At 45.5% G+C, this 18,393-nt stretch overlaps 1 protein-coding gene across 1 annotated transcript; it reads left to right on the top strand.

The window, feature by feature from the left end:
- The first annotated feature begins 2,472 nt into the window (after positions 1 to 2,472).
- LOC137344657 (PDZ domain-containing RING finger protein 4-like) lies at positions 2,473 to 11,376 on the top strand. The gene is made up of 5 exons (XM_068007781.1): positions 2,473 to 2,538; positions 4,895 to 5,103; positions 6,565 to 6,732; positions 7,890 to 8,031; positions 9,985 to 11,376. The coding sequence occupies exons 1-5, from the start codon at positions 2,473 to 2,475 to the stop codon at positions 11,374 to 11,376; spliced, it is 1,977 nt and encodes a 658-aa protein (XP_067863882.1).
- The last annotated feature ends 7,017 nt before the right edge of the window (positions 11,377 to 18,393 follow it).

Raw genomic sequence — 18,393 nt, forward strand, 5'->3', positions numbered from 1 at the left:
CAACATAAACAGGGTAAGTTCAGAGAAAAGAGAAAAGCAACACCTGCATTTACACATATAATGCACCAGAATCCTTAATCTACTGGAGGACTGTTCCGATCCCACGGTATAAATGTGCCCTCACTCTCTCTCTCCATGCCTTTCTCTATCACTCTCTCATAACCCTGCAAATTAGTCCTCTTCAATCTATCTCATTCTCTCTCTCTCTCTCTCTCTCTCGTTAATAATTGAATTCCATGTGGACTGGGCTTTTCTTTGTCTCCCACACACTCTCTCCACACACACTCTCTCTGCAGGCAGGATCTGCTGAATTCCAAGTCCTGTGCTGTGGGACTGCCCCACGTCCCGTTGCGCATTAAGCTCTACGAGCAAGTCGGCGAAGCCCAGAAGCTGCACGCTCATAGAATCTTAGCATCTTACGGCACGGCACGAGGCCGTTCGGCCCATCGTGCCTGCGCCGGCTCTTTGAAAGAGCCGTCGAATTCAGCCCCACACCCCAGCCTTTTTCCCCATAACCCTGCAAATTAGTCCTCTTCAGGTACGTGTCCAATCGCCTTTTGAAAGTTCCTACGGAATCTGATTCCACCGCCCTGTCAGGTAGTGTGTTCCAGATCTTAACAACCCGCTTGTGTGAAAAAAGATTTCTCCTCATTTTCCCTCTGGTTCTTTTCGCCAATTATTTTAAATCTGTGACCTCTGGTTACCGACCCACTTTCCAGAGGATTCCCTCCTTTATTTTTTTTTAAGTTCTTGTTAATTTTCTCCTGAAGGCATTGCCTCCTTGCTGGGACACAGTTCCTCATAGGCACCCTCCAGTATCTCCCCCCCACCCCACTCCCCACCACTCCCCAACCACCCCCCCCCACCCTCCAAAGTGCTCACAGTTCGAGCCTCAAAAAATGAGCATTGGCTGGATATTCAACTACGTGGTGCATCGCAGCAACGCCCGATCCTGGATTCGCCCGACACCTGGTGCGCACGTGCTCCCAGTAGGGAGTCGCTACACAGCGATCGGGAGCAGGGACCCCGGCCGGCTTTCCCTTCCCTGGCCCAGAGATGCTCAGGCGAATTGGCACTCCCTCCTGCCCACCCCACCGCCCCCCCACCTCCCCTGCTAACTGAGATCGAGTAAAGCAGCACTGACCAGGGGACAAACCTGGGAATCTTCATTGTTTGTTCGGCTCCGCGACATTTATTGGTCAAATTCGCCAAGCCGGGAATGGGAGCCCTGCACCCTCGTTTCTCTCCTTAAACCTCTCCGCCTCTCCGCCTCTCTCTCCTCCTTTAAGATGCTCCTTAAACCTTACCTCTTTGACCAAGCTTTTGCTCACCTGTCCTAATACCTCCTTATATGGCTCGGTGTCAAATTTGTAACCTGTGAAGCTCCTTGGGACGTTTTTACTACATTAATGGCACGATATAAATGCAAGTTGTGGTTGTACTCAGATACTGAAGATAATTCCCCAGAGGACGATTAACTCACAATCAGAACAGGATCTTTCATCAAGAGGCAAAACCGGTCCTCTACTGCCTCTCAGTGGCAAGAGAAGTGAACAGGCAGAAAAGTAAGGAGCTGTCTGAAGCAAAGATGAGTGGACAGAGATGGCCTCGCTCGAAGAACCTTGGTCACCTGTATGTGACGGAGCCTGAAACAACTGCTGTATCCATTGGAAATCAATGAAAATCTTAAATAGTGAGAAACAAACGACTCACTGATAGATAACCTCTTGCATCTGATTTTTAAAACTGGGTCCTGACTGTAGGTGTAGCATGGTAAGGTGATCACACTTAGTGCTGTTGATGTGAACTATAAGCGCAATCAGGTTTAAAGAAAGAACTACATGCATTTATATAGCGCCTATCACGACCTCAAGATGTCCCAAAGCGCTTTACAGCCAATGAAGTACTTTTGAAGTGTAGTCACCGTTGTGATGTAGGAAACGCAGCAGCCAATTTGCGCACAGCAAGATCCCACAGACAGCAATGTGATAATGACCAGATCATCTGTTTTCAGTGATGTTGGTTGAGGGATAAATATTGGCCAGGACACCAGGGAGAACTCCCCTGCTCTCCTTCGAAATAGTGCCATGGGATCTTTTACATCCACCTGAGAGTGCAGACAGGGCCTTGGTTTAACATCTCAATCTGAAAGACGGCACCTCCGACAGTGCAGCACTCCCTCAGTCCTACACTGCAGTGTCGGCTTGGATTATGTTCTCAGGTCTTGAACCCACAACCTTGTATCTTCAGAGGTGAGAATGCTATCCACTGAGCCACGGCTGACACGATAGAGTGAGTACCGATTGTAATCCCCTTTGGTTTATTTCTCCCTGTTTAGGTTGCACGATTATGTGTACACCGATCAGTCTCAGCCCCTCGAGCAGGGGTAGAGCCATTTGGCCAGGGTTCCTGTGCCTGGTCACTATCTAGTAACCCCCCCCCCTGCTGCTGAAAGTGCTTGTGTACGTGGACATGGTCAAGTTCTACCCACACCAATACGGCAGCCGAGAAGCTGGGACGATAAACGAGCATCCTCTGGTAATGGGCATCAGGAGTGAATGCCAAAATAATTAAAGTGCGCAGCACTGGAGTAAGTGAGATGGCCATTGTTAGTTCCAGAGGTGAGACTGGGGTTCATTTTAATTAAAGTAGATGAGGTAGAGTCGCTCATAAAACTGATTACTGGACAGCAATTGGGAGTGAGGGCCCTGGCAAATCTTTTCCCCTCTTTTCACTGATAGGAACAGGAGGAGGCCATTCAGCCCCTCGAGCCTGCTCCTCCATTCAATTAGATCATGGCTGATCTGCACCTCAACTCCATTTACCCGCCTTTGCTCCATATCCCTTGGTACTCTAACAAATATCAATCGACCTCAGTCTTGAGAGCTCCAATCGACCCCCAGCATCCACAGCCTTTTGTGAGCGCGAGTTCCAGGTTTCCACTCCCCTTTATGTGAAAAAGTGCTTCCTGATTTCCCTCCTAAATGGACTAGCTCTAATTCGAAGATTATATCCCCCTTGTTCTTGATTTCTCCACCAGTGGAAATGGTTTCTCTGTGTCTACCCGATCGAATCCCTTTTAACATTTAAACACCTCAATCAGATCAACTTTCAACCTTCTATACTCGAGCTATCAGGAGAGGACAGGATTAGTCTTCACCAGCCTGACGATAATTATTCTCTTGGGTCGCACATGAAAGATGGCCAATTGTTGAGGTACCAAAGGGGTAAGCAGCATCTGTAGAGCTGTACCCTAACGGGAGAAAGATCAGATGAGATGGGGGGAGAACTGGTTTGGGTGGTGGGGGGGATCTGATTACAATATTGACATAAAAACAATCTTATCTGAAGGTCACAGCCTGAGATCTGATAACAAGCTTAGATTTATCTCTTCCTACTCCCACTTGCCTCCCCCATTTTCAATTGCACTCCGAGTCTCCAGGATTAATTCAGTCCTCTCTTCATCATCAATCCATTTGTGATTTCCTCCTCCTCCTGTTGTGAAACTTCATCCAGTTCCTGGTCAAAGTTAAAAGTTACATTACCGAGAGCTTCAATCTAGTTATAGAATCACATTTCATTATTTGTCCACTTCCATCTGTGTTCTACTCAGCCAGACCGCTCGGTAATGGAATCACCCGGCTCCCTGCAGATCGGGGCGGTTTGCACACGTTCTCTGTCTGCTCACCCGCTGCGTTTTAAACCGAAATGAGAGCTGGTCCCAGCTGAAGGTTCATAATCTGACATTAATTTAATTTCCTCTTCGGTCTAACCCACTCCAAAAAGAAAGAAAGAACTTGCATTTATATAGCGCCTTTCACGACCTCAGGACGTCCCAAAGCGCTTTACAGCCAATGAGGTACTTTTTGAAGCGTAGTCACTGTTGTAATGTGGGAAATGTGGCAGCCAATCTGCGCACAGCAAGATCCCACAAAGAGCAGTGTGATAATGACCAGATAATCTGTTTTTTTAGTGATGTTGGTTGAGGGATAAATATTGGAGAAAGCCCTGCTCTCCTTCGGATATTGCCAAGGGAACTTTTACGTCCAGGAATCAGTTTTATTAGCAACTCTACCTCATCCACTTTAATTAAAAACGAAGCCCAGTCTCACTGTAATTAACAATGGCCAACCCATTTACTCCAGTGCTGTGCACATTAATTATTTTGACATTGACACCTGATGCCCATTAGCCATCAATACTAGAAGATGCTCGTTTATCGTCCCAGCTACTAGTCTGCCGTAAAAGAGGGCAGAAAGAACCTCAGTCTAATGTTTCATCTGAAAGACGGCACCTCTGACAGTGCAGCACTCCCTCAGTACTGCACTGGGAGCGTCAGCCTGGATTTTGTGCTCAAGTCTCCAGAGTGGGGCTTGAACCCACAAATCTGCTGACACAGACATGAAAGGGCTACCCACTGAGCCATGGCTGATACCCCCACCCTGACAGCCGTCTCTGTGACACAGAAAAGGTGCAATAGCGTACTGGAATGATTGGATCGTGGCATTGTATGTGCAATAAAAATAACTGATTTGGAGTAAATTAGCTCAAAGGTGCATCAGTGCAAAATCACGGCTGAAGATTGGGGCCAGGTCCCGGACTGGGAAATCAAGGGTTCAACATTTGCGATTCCTCGGATGGTGACTTCACAACCTCTGAATGAAGTTGAGTGGGAGCCAGCTGTTTTAACAGAGGGAGGAAGGAAGATTGGGTCCGACCGACTCATGTCCTGGCAGCCAGCTCAATGTAGCATTGGCTGAGGCCGGGGAGAAAGGGCTGTCCAGACTCTTGCTGCTGAGCAGCAGAGATGGACCTCGAGAAGCACGGAATCGACCTCCGCAATGGAACCTGGCAGCGTGTTGTAAGTGGTTTTTTTTAAAATTTAATCCGACAGGTCAATGGTAAAGAGATTTCTACAGCCGTGCAAGATGAGATGATAGAAATATTCAAGAATGAGAAGGATCATGTCGTTGTCCAGGTGCTGCGGAAAAATGCGTGTACCAGACGCGTACCGAGTGTAGATGTTGGTACACAGACGGACCCGCCCGATAGTTACACAGATGTAGAGCACCCCGCCTTTCGCTCCACTCCAGTCTCAGATGGGTACGTATTGCACACACTGTGTTACTGGACTAGTAATCCAGAGTTCAAATCCCACCATAGCAGCTTGAGAATTTGAAATCGGTCTGAAAAAAAATTTGGAATTTAAAAATCTGGTGTCAGTACAAGCGACCATGAAGCTGTCGGATTGTCGTAAAAACCCAACTGGTTCACCAATGTCCTTTAGGGAAGGAAACCTGCCGTCCTTACCTGGTCAGTGACTCCAGTCCCACACCAATGTGGTTGACTTTTAACTGCCCTCTGAAATGGCCCAGCAAACCACTCAGTTGGACCAAATTAGGGATGGGCAATAAATACCGGCCTTTCCAGCGACTCCCAATCCCAAGAATGAGCTCAGCTCTGCCTACATCGCCAAACAATCTCGCCAAATCATTCCGTTCCAGCCACAACTATGGGTTTTATGTCCGTGCGGTGAAGGTTCTCCCACAGTGCTGTTAGGTAGGGATCTCCGGGATTTCGACCCAGCGACGGTGAAGGAACGGCCGATATGTGTTCGTATATGTTGTTGATATAAAAGATGTGATTTTGTTTGTGGAGAAATGCAGTGCTGCCAACACCATGGGGTCAAAGCTCATACCTGGGCCAAGTACCCGAAGGGTTGATAGGGAGCAGGTTCATGCCGGAGGTGCTGATCTCAGCCAAGCTGCGAGCACGAGGCCCTGAACAGAGCTCAGGCCACAAACAAGGGCACTTGTGTTTGTTTCTCCGAGTGTTACCTGAATACACTTGTTATAAGGGTTCTAGTCTTCCTTTTACCATTATCTACACACAGCAGGGGGACCCTGATGCAAATTTGAACCAGACAGTCTGGGAACTTTGCTAATCGAAATCTAGACACCAAACACATAGTTTTCAATTGCTGCATCCCTGATTTTCATCGCTCCACCATTGCCGGCCGTGCCTTCAGCTGCCCAGGCCCTAAATTCTGGAATTCTCTCCCTAAACCGCTCTGCATCTCTAACTCTCTCTCCCCCTTTAAGTAGCTCCTTAAAACCTACCTGTCCTAATATCTCCTTATGTGACTCGGTGTCAAATTTTTGTCTGATTGCACTCCTGTTGAAGCACCCTGGGACGTTTTACTACATTAAAGGCGCTATATAAATGCAAGTTGTTGGATTGAAAACGACTCCCGTGAGACGACCTATTTTGCACGCACGCGTGGGCCTGTTTCATGGACATATTGTTTTTGACTGGGCCAAACATGGCGCCTTTACCGTGTGGTGAGCTAGTTATCCCTGACACACTGTCAAGTGGAGGTTGTGCACTTCCCATAGAGAGGTGGGGGGGCCGGAGGTGGGCAACACCTCCTAGTCATCTGGTATAGGGCATGACTAACCTGAGGGGGTCAGGGGTCACCGGCCTGTGCTCTCAGCTGGTGATTCCATCGTGGGAAATGAGAAGGGAAAGCTGACACCAGTTCCTTTTTCTCCCCACCTCGGACAGGCGCCATTTTCTGCACAGGCCACCTGATCGTCACTACGACGCGGACGAGTACCTTCCCTGCACCCCTCACGACGTGGAAAGTGAATGCGACCCAGTGTATGAGGTAACTCACAGCTACGTAACGATCCAGAGACGTCCAGAGCTGTCGACTTCAGGGAGATATCGGCAGTGAGATTAATGCGCAGAATTAAGAACAAGTTGACATCGATGCCTTGTCTTCCACCACCACGAGTGGCCAAAAGAACCAGAGGGGAGATGAGGAGACATTTTTTTTTTACGCAGCGAGTTGTTATGATCTGGAATGCACCGCCTGAAAGGGCGGTGGAAGCAGGTTCAATAGTAACTTTCAAAAGGGAATTGGATAAATACTTGAAAATGAAAATTTTTGCAGGGCTATGGGGAGTGGGACTAATTGGATAGCTCTTCCAAAGAGCCGGCACAGGCACGATGGGCCGAATAGCCTCCTTCTGTGCTGCATGATTCTATGACAAAATCAAGTTATACTGCCCTGCTCGCATCACTCTCTAATCATCAGAGCTCTTCTCCCTTTTTATATAAATTATCCCAGAAATAGGAAACGATTGGAGATTTTCAATTTTTTTCCCCCTTGCTTCTGATTTGATCCCCTCCTGAAGATATTGACTACATACTGGGGTACATATCCAAAAATGGCCGGTGCCTCGCAACACCTCATCCAACTGGTCTTAGCAGTGAATGTCAGCCGGCTATTCAACTGTAGGGGTCGTCACAACCAAGCCTGATCTGGTTCTCAGCCAATCTCCACACAAACGTGAACTTCCAGAAGGGCCCCTGGATACAGGATCCGGGGGTGATTTTTTTTCCCCCTCCCTGACCCCACCTGGTCAGGCTAATTGCAGCATCTCCACCATCGCCATGGCCGAAATCAGCAAACTCAGCACAGACCAGAGATGGAACCCTGAGGCCTTCCTGGTCTGTACAGCTCAGCTACTCATTGAATAAATTCACTGAGCAAGACCTCAATTTTTGATCTCTGTTCACTTAATAGAAACAATTACCAATTTACTTTCCACCCTAATTACGCAAAGTTGAACAAACTATTGATTATCTGTGACAGTGTGTTTGGACGGTACCTTTCATCTATTGGAGTGAGGATTCTAATCCAGCCCAAATGGGTGAGCTAAAAGATTCCACTCCCTCACTCAACTAATGAGTCCTAAGTGCTATTAGATGTAATTGTCTCAGGCCAGCCCCCAGTAATCAATGCACAGCAAGTTTATGGTTGGTATCAGGGAAAGTACAGAAAAGCTTCAATTTCTAACATAGTTTCCACCTGTTGACTCCAGTCCGACATGTTCTGATCTACCTGACCTTCTCTCTTCAAAGGAGATGGAACTGTTCAAACTCAAATACTATCAGGAGCTGATCCTGGGCATAAGTAGCTGCTACACCATCAATGAAGAACAGCCAAGTACCTCTCCCAATAAAGTAAGTGGTTATTATCGACCAGCTTTATATAGACAGATCTGCAAACTTCTCTATGTTGCGTGGCTTCCCCCAAGACTCATTGGAGGGGGGCACAGTTTGTGCAGGTACATCTTGAACGTACATATTGTACAGATGTGTATTGATACCTGTGGCCAATAGGTTGGGTGAACAGACTGCTTCTAGGCTACCATGGTTCTCTCCCCTATTGGCGGCCATCAAGAGGTACCAGGGATTGTTAATGCAGGACTTTCCCCTCCAATTTCCCTCTCCTTCTCCCGTTGATAGCAGGTGCTGCAAACTTTGATCAGTATCCCACAGTTCAATGTAGCTCCGGTTGAGCAGAACAAGGTTTACACCTGCATTCCTCCCCACTCTAACACCGAGCATTACTTCCGCCCAGATTATTTTTCATGTTTTAAGGAGTACTAGGGATGTCGAGCCTCCTTAAGTGAGGCGTATATCCTCCGAGACTCACAGGACATTACGCCGTAAAAAAAATGTGCATTTTGCAATTTCAGTGCAAATCGGATTGAGGAAATTCCGGCCCTAACTCTCCATGCAAAGTGATCATTACCTGGAACGGTCTATTGGGATGGGTAGTGGAGGCAAACACTGGAGTCATTCAACAGGCCATTAGATGCTGCGATGAGCGAGGCCATTTATCCCACCCAGCTCACCTTTCTATAGCAACTTATGGTCTTCCTCCCTTACCTTTGTGATCTTTTTACGATGCCGACAGTTTAACAAATCTTTACTGGGCCAGCGTTGGATTTTTTAAGAGCACCAGTTAATATTATCAGCCATAAGACCATAAGAGATAGGAGCAGGAGTAGGCCATTCAGCCCCTCGAGCCTGCTCCACCATTCAATGAGATCATAGCTGATCTGATTTTTACCTCAACTCCACTTTCCCGCCCTTTCCCCATATCTTTTGACTCCCCTGCTGATCAAAAATTTGTCTAACTCAGCCTTGAATGTATTCAGTGACTCAGCCTCCACAGCTTTTGGGGTAAAGAGTTCCAAAGATTCACGACCCTCTGGGAGAAGAAATTCCTCCTCATTTCCCTTATTCTGAGACTATGCCCCCTAGCCGGTACCTTGTCACATCTCTGCAACCTGGATCTACATAATTGGATAGGGTGAAAGTCTCCTATTAGTCAACTGCTACAGTCTGATGTGAAGTGAGATTGAGACAGTGTCAATCCAGTTCTTGTGAGAATGAACACATAAGATCACAGGATAGAGATGGACGAGGAAGGCCATTCAGGCAGCCCTACCTCATCCATCCATAAAGGGCACATTATGCTTCAGTCATATAGGGCATTGGTCGGACCCCATCTGGAGATACTGAGTTCAGTTCTGGGCGCCGCACCTCAGGAAGGATAGACTGGCCTTGGAGGGGGTGCAGTGCAGATTCACCAGAATGATACCAGGGCTAAAAGGATTAAATTATGAGGACAGGTTGCATAAACTTGGCTTGTAGTCCCTTGAGTTTAGGAGATTGGAGGGTGAACTGATCGAGGTATTTAAAATGTTAAAAGGATTTGATAGGGTAGATAGAGAGAAACTGTTTCCTCAGGTGGGGGAATCAAGTGCGAGGGGGGCACAATCTTAAAATTAGAGCCAGGCCATTCAGGAGTGAAATCAGGAAGCACTTTTTCACACAAAGGGTAGTGGAAATCTGGAATTAAGCCCAAGAAGTTTTAAAAGAAAGAAAGAAAATAGCACCATTGGATCTTTTACATCCACCCAAGAAGGCAGGTGGGGTCTTGGTTTAATGTCTCATCTGAAAGATGAAACCACTGACAGTGCAGCACCCCCTCGGTACTGCACCGGGTTGTCGGCCTGATTACGTGCTCAAGTCGCTGGACTGGGGCTTGAACCGAGTGTGCTGCTCACTGAGCCACGGCTGGCAACATTCTGCTGTTGTTACCTTTTGTTTCTTGTATTTTAGACAGATGACGACAGCAAGGCAAACAGAAATGCTACACCGGAGCCATCCAGCCTCCAAGACCGAGACAGCGGAGTGGGGTGTATGGACGAAAGCACCCAGAACGAGGAGGCTTCGGAGCACGATACCAAGGGAGAGGGAAGCAACTGTGACAGCAGGTGGGAGCCAGGCTGCAGCGGGGACTTGATCGCAAGCCGCGAGTCCCCTCTCAGAGATTCTATTACCTCAGATGAATGTAGTGACTCTGGCTTTTACAGCATCAGTCCCAGAGAGTATGAGAGGTTTCAGAAGGTTCTGGAAAAGAAGTGTCGACAATACACAAGCAGAAGCAAATCTGATTTGGGCAGAAAGACGCCAACAGAGGAGGAGACAAAGAACAAACAGGAAAACGATGCCACAAATAAACTTGATCAAGCTCAGGAGGGCCAAGAAGGTGATGGGTTTAAGAACTGCAAGACAGGTGAACGCACTGATTTGACAGAAAGACCTCCAGCCAGGGACCAGCCGAAAAGCCCTCAGACTCGTTCCACCAGCAACGATTGCTGCCACGGGAAGATATCAGCAGCTGCAAACAGATCAAAGAGCTTCAAGGAAGAGAATACCATTGTCCCTCTCAAAAGCTGTCCCAACAAAGCTCTGCAGCCTTTATCTGATCCAATTTCTGGTACGCCCAACAAGGAAGCCAACTGCACAGCTGATAGTGCCCTTGTGGGGGAGAACATTGAGGGGAGGAAAGAGAAGAATAAAACTGGACAGGAACCATCATCAGTCAGAAGATATAACCATGAGCTTGACTCATACCTGTCACCCTATCACACTTCAAGTCAGAAGTCAGTCCATATTCCTCAGCATGCACGGCACTATCAGAGCTACATGCAGCTGGTACAGCAGGAAACTGCAGTAGAGTGTAATGAGAGTCTCTCAGAGGCTGGCGAAGGCGATGGAGAAATGTCCAGCCCAGTGTCAAGGTTGGAAGATGGTGGAACCTGCTTCACCACCAAGAAACAACTGAGAGACCAACTCCTCAAAGATCGCGCCGTGAAGATCGGAGAAGAACGCAACGGTGTGACAACAGATGACGACGCCTTGAGTGAGATAAAGATGGGAAGGTATTGGAACAAAGTGGAGAGGAGGCAGCATTTGACACTGGCAAAAGAGAAGAGGCGGAGGAGAGAGGTGATGATGCAAAGCAGGCTGGGGATTGTGAAGGAGAGCGGGGGCAACGGGAGAAAAGAATCCAATATTGTTGAACTGAGCCAGAGGAAAGTGACCAGAAAAAGAAACAAAAAGGTTTTTGACAACTGGGTGACCATTCAGGAACTGTTGGCGCATGGTTCACGATCTGCTGATGGGACGATGGTCTACAGTCCCTTGCTCTCTGTCACTACTGTATAGGAACACAACAGCTATACTTTAAGACAGCAGGCATGAAGAGGATGGAGGGGGATACTAAATGGACTTTCTTCATCAGTTCTTCTACTCCTGTCACTAAATCGGTCTTTAATTCCTCATTGAGCTGTTCCTACGGATGAAACTCTTATTCCCATGTTGCAGTTTGCTTACAGTTACAGTTAGGTAATTAATGAGGTAAACTCTGCCTGTTTACCCTCCCTAAACCTCTCCACCTCTCTCTCCTTCTTTAAGACGCTCCTGAAAACCTACCTCTTTGACCAAGCTTTGGGTCACCTGTCCTAATATGTGGCTTAGTGTCAATTTCTGTCTGATTACACTCCTGTGAAGCACCTTAGAAGGTTTTACTACGTTAAATGTGCTATATAAATGCAAGTTGTTGTTGTTGTTGTTGTTGTTGTTAGTTATGATGTCCAGTGTTATTATTTATTTTCGTATGGTGTGTTCTTTTTATTTTTCCTTTCTCCACCTTGTCCTGTCGCACCCCCCCCCCCACCCCTTCCCAGCAAGTGTTTGGACAGGCAGGTTCCAATGTTGCCCTTGTAATCAACCAGCTGCCAGATGGCACGGCTCTTCCTCCCTGTAAAGTACCTCCCCTTCATTTCGTGGAATGAAATCATCATTTGGGGATCCACGGGCCTCACTTAATTTTGTTCCCTCTCTTTCAATTCAACAGAAATACTTCACACACAACTCTGTCAAAAGCTTTCTGAAAGTCTAAGTAAAGTATATCACAGTGAGTTCCACCATCTCCAACACCAACAGAGATATCAAGGAGGTTTGCCAGGCAACATCTTCCTCTATAAACCCATGTTGGCTGTTTCTTCTTAAGTTACTACGATACAAGGACTCATCCAGCCTACCCCTTTGAATAGGTGAAGAGCAGCGCCTCGAATTTAAAATTCTCACCCTTATGTTCAAATCTCTCCATGGCCTCACCCCTCCCTATCTCTGTAACCTCCTCCAACTCTACAACCCTCCGAGAATTCTGCGTTCCTCGAATTCTGGCCTCTTGCGCATCCCTGATTTCCTTCGCCCCGGCATTGGCGGCCGTGCCTTCAGCTGCGTGGGCCCTGAGCTCTGGAATTCCCTCCATGAACCTCTCCACCTCTCTACCCCTATCTTCTCCTTTAAGACCCTCCTTAAAACCTACCTCTTTGACCAAGCTTTTGGTCACCAGTCCTAATATCTCCTTATGTGGCTCGGTGTCAATTTTTGTCTGATAACGCTCTTATGAAGCGCCTTGGGATGTTTTACAACATTGAAGGCACTATATAAAAGCAAGTTGTTATTGTTGCGTTCTGCAGAACCTCACCGGTGACAAGTGATGAAGCCTCTTTGATAATAGGCAATGTCTTGCAAATTTCATCCCTAAGAATTCATTAGTCTCAAGTCTTCTAATTAATAAGTGTCTCTGCCAGACTGACTTAAAATTCCTCAATGACACCGGGTGCAGTGCAAAAATTAGGTAGCAAGCTAGTGTTATCCTCTTTGCCAGGTATTTGTAGAAACTATTCACTTAATTGTTTAAACAGAATGAATAATCATATTCTGCTGCTCGCTAACATTTCATTTACAGATAAAATGGCCCAGATTTTGCTCTGAGCAGTGAACGAACGGCGCCCGCCACTTGTTAGAATTAAACTTACCCACAAACTATCCACGGGCTTCTGGGCGCAATGGGGAGCTGAAAAAAAAGTGCAGCGTCGTCTCCCGGGTATCTGTGAGCTGTGTGAGTGGGGCAAGGAACTGCCTCAGCCCTTAATCAATCAGATTGAAGCATCGTTAACAAGCCGCACAGGGTGAGAACCAGGAAGTGAAAAATACAACAGTAAATTCAATGTAAAATCAGTTAGGCAAAGCAGAATAAAGAGAGGGTGAGAAATTTGAATTAAAAGCCAGAGATAAAAGAGACAGAAAGAAAAAGTAAAAAATAAAAATGCAAACTTTTTAAAAAAAATGTCCAACAACAATCAAATCGGAAGGAATGAGACTCCAGGTTTTTAAAAGTTAATTTTCAGTGCCAGAAAAGTTGTTTGGCAGTCATTAAGACTTACCATGCAGTTAAAAGTTAGTTTAGACCTAAAAACCCCAGCGTACCTTTTTCTGTGTAGATTAGTTTGTTTCCAGATGGGCAAGAGAGCAACTTCGCGCTGGTCCATTCATTTCACCAGCGAGATCTCCTTCCCTTCGCAGCTTTTAAACAAACAGGGCATCTCGTAGAGCAACTTCCAGATTTGCGCGTTTGACTGTGCATCTGCGCTCACCGGAAGTTGCTCTTCCATTTGTCCTGAAATATCAATGAGCCCTGTTCGGCTGTCCGTTATTTTGGCGCAAATTCCGGGCATCATCTTATTTTTCTATCATTTTGTAAAATGGCCGTATGCTGCAGACGTGATTTCTGTATAAGACTAAAATGAAAGGAATTTGGGGAAAAATTAAATAAAGCACAGAAAATATAATAATGTTTGGTGTTCTTTTTTTAATTGCATTCCAAAAAATTACACTGAGGTTCGACCTTTATTGTTCCCAATTTATATAATAGAAACTTTTCTTTGATGAGCGTTGGTACTCATTAAGTGTGTGATGTCAGTTCTGGAGAATAAAAACATTGTCCCACTCTGGGCATCCACGATTAGCATCAGGCACTCCCAGGTTAGGAACAGCACGGGTTTTATGCAGAGTGAAATATTCTGCTCTCTGCCCCAACTATGTGTCCTAACCCTCTTCTGTGCTGGCCGGCATATATCCCTTAATCAACTCCAGTGCAGTACTGAGGGAATGCCGCACGGTCGGTGGTGCCTTCTTTAGGATGAGACGTTAAACCGAGGCCCCGTCTGCCTCCTCTCAGGTGGACATAAAAGATCCCATGGCACTATTTCGAAGAAGAGCAGGGGTGTTATCCCCTGTGTCCTGACCAATGTTCATCCCTCAACCAACATCGCTGAAACAGATTATCTGGTTATTATCAAATTGCTGTTTGTGGGATCTTGCTGTGTGCAATTAGGCTGCTGCATTTCCTACATTACAACAGAGACTACACTTCAAAAAATACTTCACTGGCTGTAAAGCATTTTGAGATGTCCTGAGGTCTCGAAAGGAGCTATATAAATACAAGTCTTTCTCTTTCTTTTACACATCAAATCAGATTAATTGGTGGTGTGGCTCATTACTGCCTACAAAACAGCACTTCCTAACTTGTTAACTGGCTGTGAAGTAGTTTGGGATGTCCTCAGGACTATAAATGCAAGCTCCTCATCATCTGCTGCACCAGTGAGAGTTTTTTTTTCCATCTTCCGCACTATCCTCGAGGTTTCCGTGAGTGCAACTGCTAAATTACTGCCGATTTTATGGGCAGTTTAGTGCTGTAGACATGCTGCAGACGTGATTTCTGTATAAGACTAAAATGAAAGGAATTTGGGGAAAAATTAAATAAAGCACAGAAAATATAATAATGTTTGGTGTTCTTTTTTTAATTGCATTCCAAAAAATTACACTGAGGTTCGACCTTTATTGTTCCCAATTTATATAATAGAAACTTTTCTTTGATGAGCGTTGGTACTCATTAAGTGTGTGATGTCAGTTCTGGAGAATAAAAACATTGTCCCACTCTGGGCATCCACGATTAGCATCAGGCACTCCCAGGTTAGGAACAGCAGAATATTTCACTCTGCATAAAACCCACTCAGAACTGTCACCAACACATTCATTCCATCAATACGTTTCTCAGGAGGGTGAATAACAGAGTACAACAATCCATTGCATCATTCCCTCCCCCCCCCCTGCCCACTTTAATTTAAATAAATCTCTCTACACTCTGATTTGTCTAGGTGCAGGGGGAGACTACCAAGATGGACAAAGAATCCAGTAAAAAAAACTCGCACTTATACAGCACTTTTGCACATCGTTGGGCTGTCTTAAAGCACTTATGTGCCATTTTTGAAGTGCAGTGACTGTTGTTATGTAAGCAAATGCATAAATGCCATTCTGCAACGCCAATGTCCCACAAACAGAATGAAATGAAGACAAGTTAAACCTTTTTTTTTTCTGGTGGCATTGATTGAGGGTGCAATATGGGGCAAGACGCTGTAAAAAAAAAACCCCTCCTGTTCTTCTTTGAGTAGTGCTAATCGGAAAATCCCACAAGCATCACTGAAACTTAGCGACATGGAGCCAAAATGTCCTGTTGAGAATTTCCATGCCATTGGAGACAGGGATCTGATGGAGACTGTTTTCCAATGTTGGACATTTGCCAAACAAAATAATTTCCCAGCTATTTCCATTTCCACGGCTCCACAAGGTCGCAGAAGGGAATTACATCTCAATTTTCCTTCTGGTTTTTCCCACATTGCGAAAATGTGTGTTCCTCCTATCTCCCAACAACTTCGCCGTGTCAAAATTATAGGGAGATGAGTTGAGGGAAAATTTGTACCTCATCACTCCACAGTGCATCAATGCTCCTCTGTTGCCAGTGTTGTTAAACTGATGTCAATAACAATCAGATTTTATTAAACATTTCACCTCACTGCCTCCTTGACATACATAAAAATACGACTCCTAAAATTATAGCCATCCCTGCTCCTATTGCCAAGCCAGTGATGATAACCCGAACTGCCATGTTAGTACTTTTAAAGAGATTCTTTATGTTTTGCCAGAATGATTTCCTCTTCTTCTTCTTCACTGGATTTCCTTCCAGGATTTCTATCTCCTCCTTCTGCTCAAGTGACAGTACTTTGAAGTAGTTCAGTTGCACCAAGTCCTCAGGGATCACTCTGACTGCGATAAGTACTCTCTTGACAACTTGCATAGTTTTTGAGTTCTGCACTTGGCACATGTACGTCCCAGCATTCTTCTCTTCGATACCCTTTATTGGCGGAAGGGGGTGGGGAAGAGAATGGGTGGCCATGTGGTCAATATTGGACATACTAAAGAACAATCTAATTACAATGAATTAAAATTAGAATGATACCCGGACTTCTAGGGTTAAGTTACGAGGAGAGATTACACAAATCGGGGTTGTATTCTCTGGAGTTTAGAAGGTTAAGGGGTGATCAAATCGAAGTTTATAAGATATTAAGGGGGACAGATAGGGTGGATAGAGAGAAACTATTTCCGCTGGTTGGGGATTCTAGGAGTAGGGGGCACAGTCTAACAATTAGAGCCAGACCTTTCAGGAGTGAGATTAGAAAACATTTCTACACACAAAGGGTGGTAGAAGTTTGGAACTCTCTTCTGCAAACGGCAATTGATACTAGCTCAATTGCTAAATTTAAATCTGAGATAGATAGCTTTTTGGCAACCAAAGGTATTAAGGGATATGGGCCAAAGGCAGGTATATGGAGTTAGATCACAGATCAGCCATGATCTTATCAAATGGCAGAGCAGGCACGAGGGGCTGAATGGCCTACTCCTGTTCCTATGTTCCTAGAGACAGCATTAAAACATTGAGGTATAACATCTAAGAAAAATCAGAGGGCCATCTGCTGAGTAAGAGAGAAAGAAAAAGAGTCGAGTAGGACAGCCATCTTGTGCCAAGTAAAAAATCAACATGGAAGGCAAAATGGGGGAGCTGGGTGAATCATGGCTTGAGAGCTAGGATTTGCTTTGCTGGATGTATATGTATCCAAAAGACATACTATATTAGCTGCTCCATGTCATGAGGTACAGAAGTTGGGGGGGTCGGTTGAGGCAAATTTTAAAAACAAATAGATTTTTGGTCTCTGGCTTACATTTAAGAAACCTCTAGACTGCCACTCAGTAAAATGCACTGTCCAATCCAAAACCAGACAGGATGTAGCCCTGTGGTCAATTAAATCTCAGACTGGGTTTAAATGATAGTTAAGAATTGGAGACCTTCGGTCCTCCATTGAGAGACGATCAGTCCTCATTATTACAAACTTCTTCTCATCAGTGGTTCATCTTATTGAGGTTTCTGTTCCTCCAACACATGTACAATGAAGTTTCAGCCAGGAGCAGAAGAAAAGGCTTTCATAATGGGTCTGCAGTGAGTTTACTATAACCTGGTTTGACTGCATAATGGAAAATCTGAGAGATTATTTGTGAATAAATACAGCAATCCCCTTATTATCCCTTCAGTATCCTCTTTACCCATCTGGGCACCATCAAGCCCTGGGGGTTGCTGACTAGGTCTCTTGTTCAACAGCCATCTTCCATAAAACCACATCAACAATTAACCCGGTCACATCGTAGATAAGCAGGCACATCGTAGATAAGCAGGCGCATCGTAAATAAACAGACACATCATAGATAAACAGCCGCTTCGTAGATAAACAGGCACATCGTAGATAAACAAGCACATCGTAGATAAACAGGTGTAGATGTGGCCAGGTCAACCTTCAAAGTCCGGGCTTCAGTTGGCTAATAAATGGCCTCTTAAACAGGTTTACGGTCAAAGAAATCCCCAAAAAGTTGGGGTTTTTTTAGGTTAAAATTGTTGACAAATAACAGGTTGGGCTAAACCCACATTCCCTGCTCACCGCCCGACTCCCACTTCCCACCAATAGGGAATTCAGGAGAAACTTCTTTAACCAGAGAGTGGTTAGAATGTGAAACTCGCTACCACAAGGAGTGGTTGAGGTGAATAGCATAGATGCATTTAAGGGGAAGCTGGATAAGTACACGAGGGAGAAAGGAATAGAAGGGTATGCTGCTGGGGTTAAATGAAGTAGGAAAGGAGGAGGCTCGTGGGGAGCTTAAATACCAACACGGACCAGTTGGGCCGAATGGCCTGTTTCTGTGCTGCACATTCTACGTAATTCAATGTAATAAACAGGAAGTAAAATTTAAGTTACAAATAAAGCAGAGAGAGAAAAGGGCAGTAGGGTTGACAGATTAGATTGCAATTGTATTTAATTTTAATGAAAATTGTGTTTTAAAACACTGCTCCCCTGCCGCTCGTTCCTTGAGCAAAGTCTTAGAACCGAATTGCTTTTGTGAATGGGGATGTCTTTTTGATGGTTTGGTAAAGTGGGAAGGGGAAAA

Source organism: Heptranchias perlo, chromosome 27 (genome assembly GCF_035084215.1).
Source record: "Heptranchias perlo isolate sHepPer1 chromosome 27, sHepPer1.hap1, whole genome shotgun sequence".
Lineage (NCBI taxonomy): Eukaryota > Metazoa > Chordata > Chondrichthyes > Hexanchiformes > Hexanchidae > Heptranchias > Heptranchias perlo.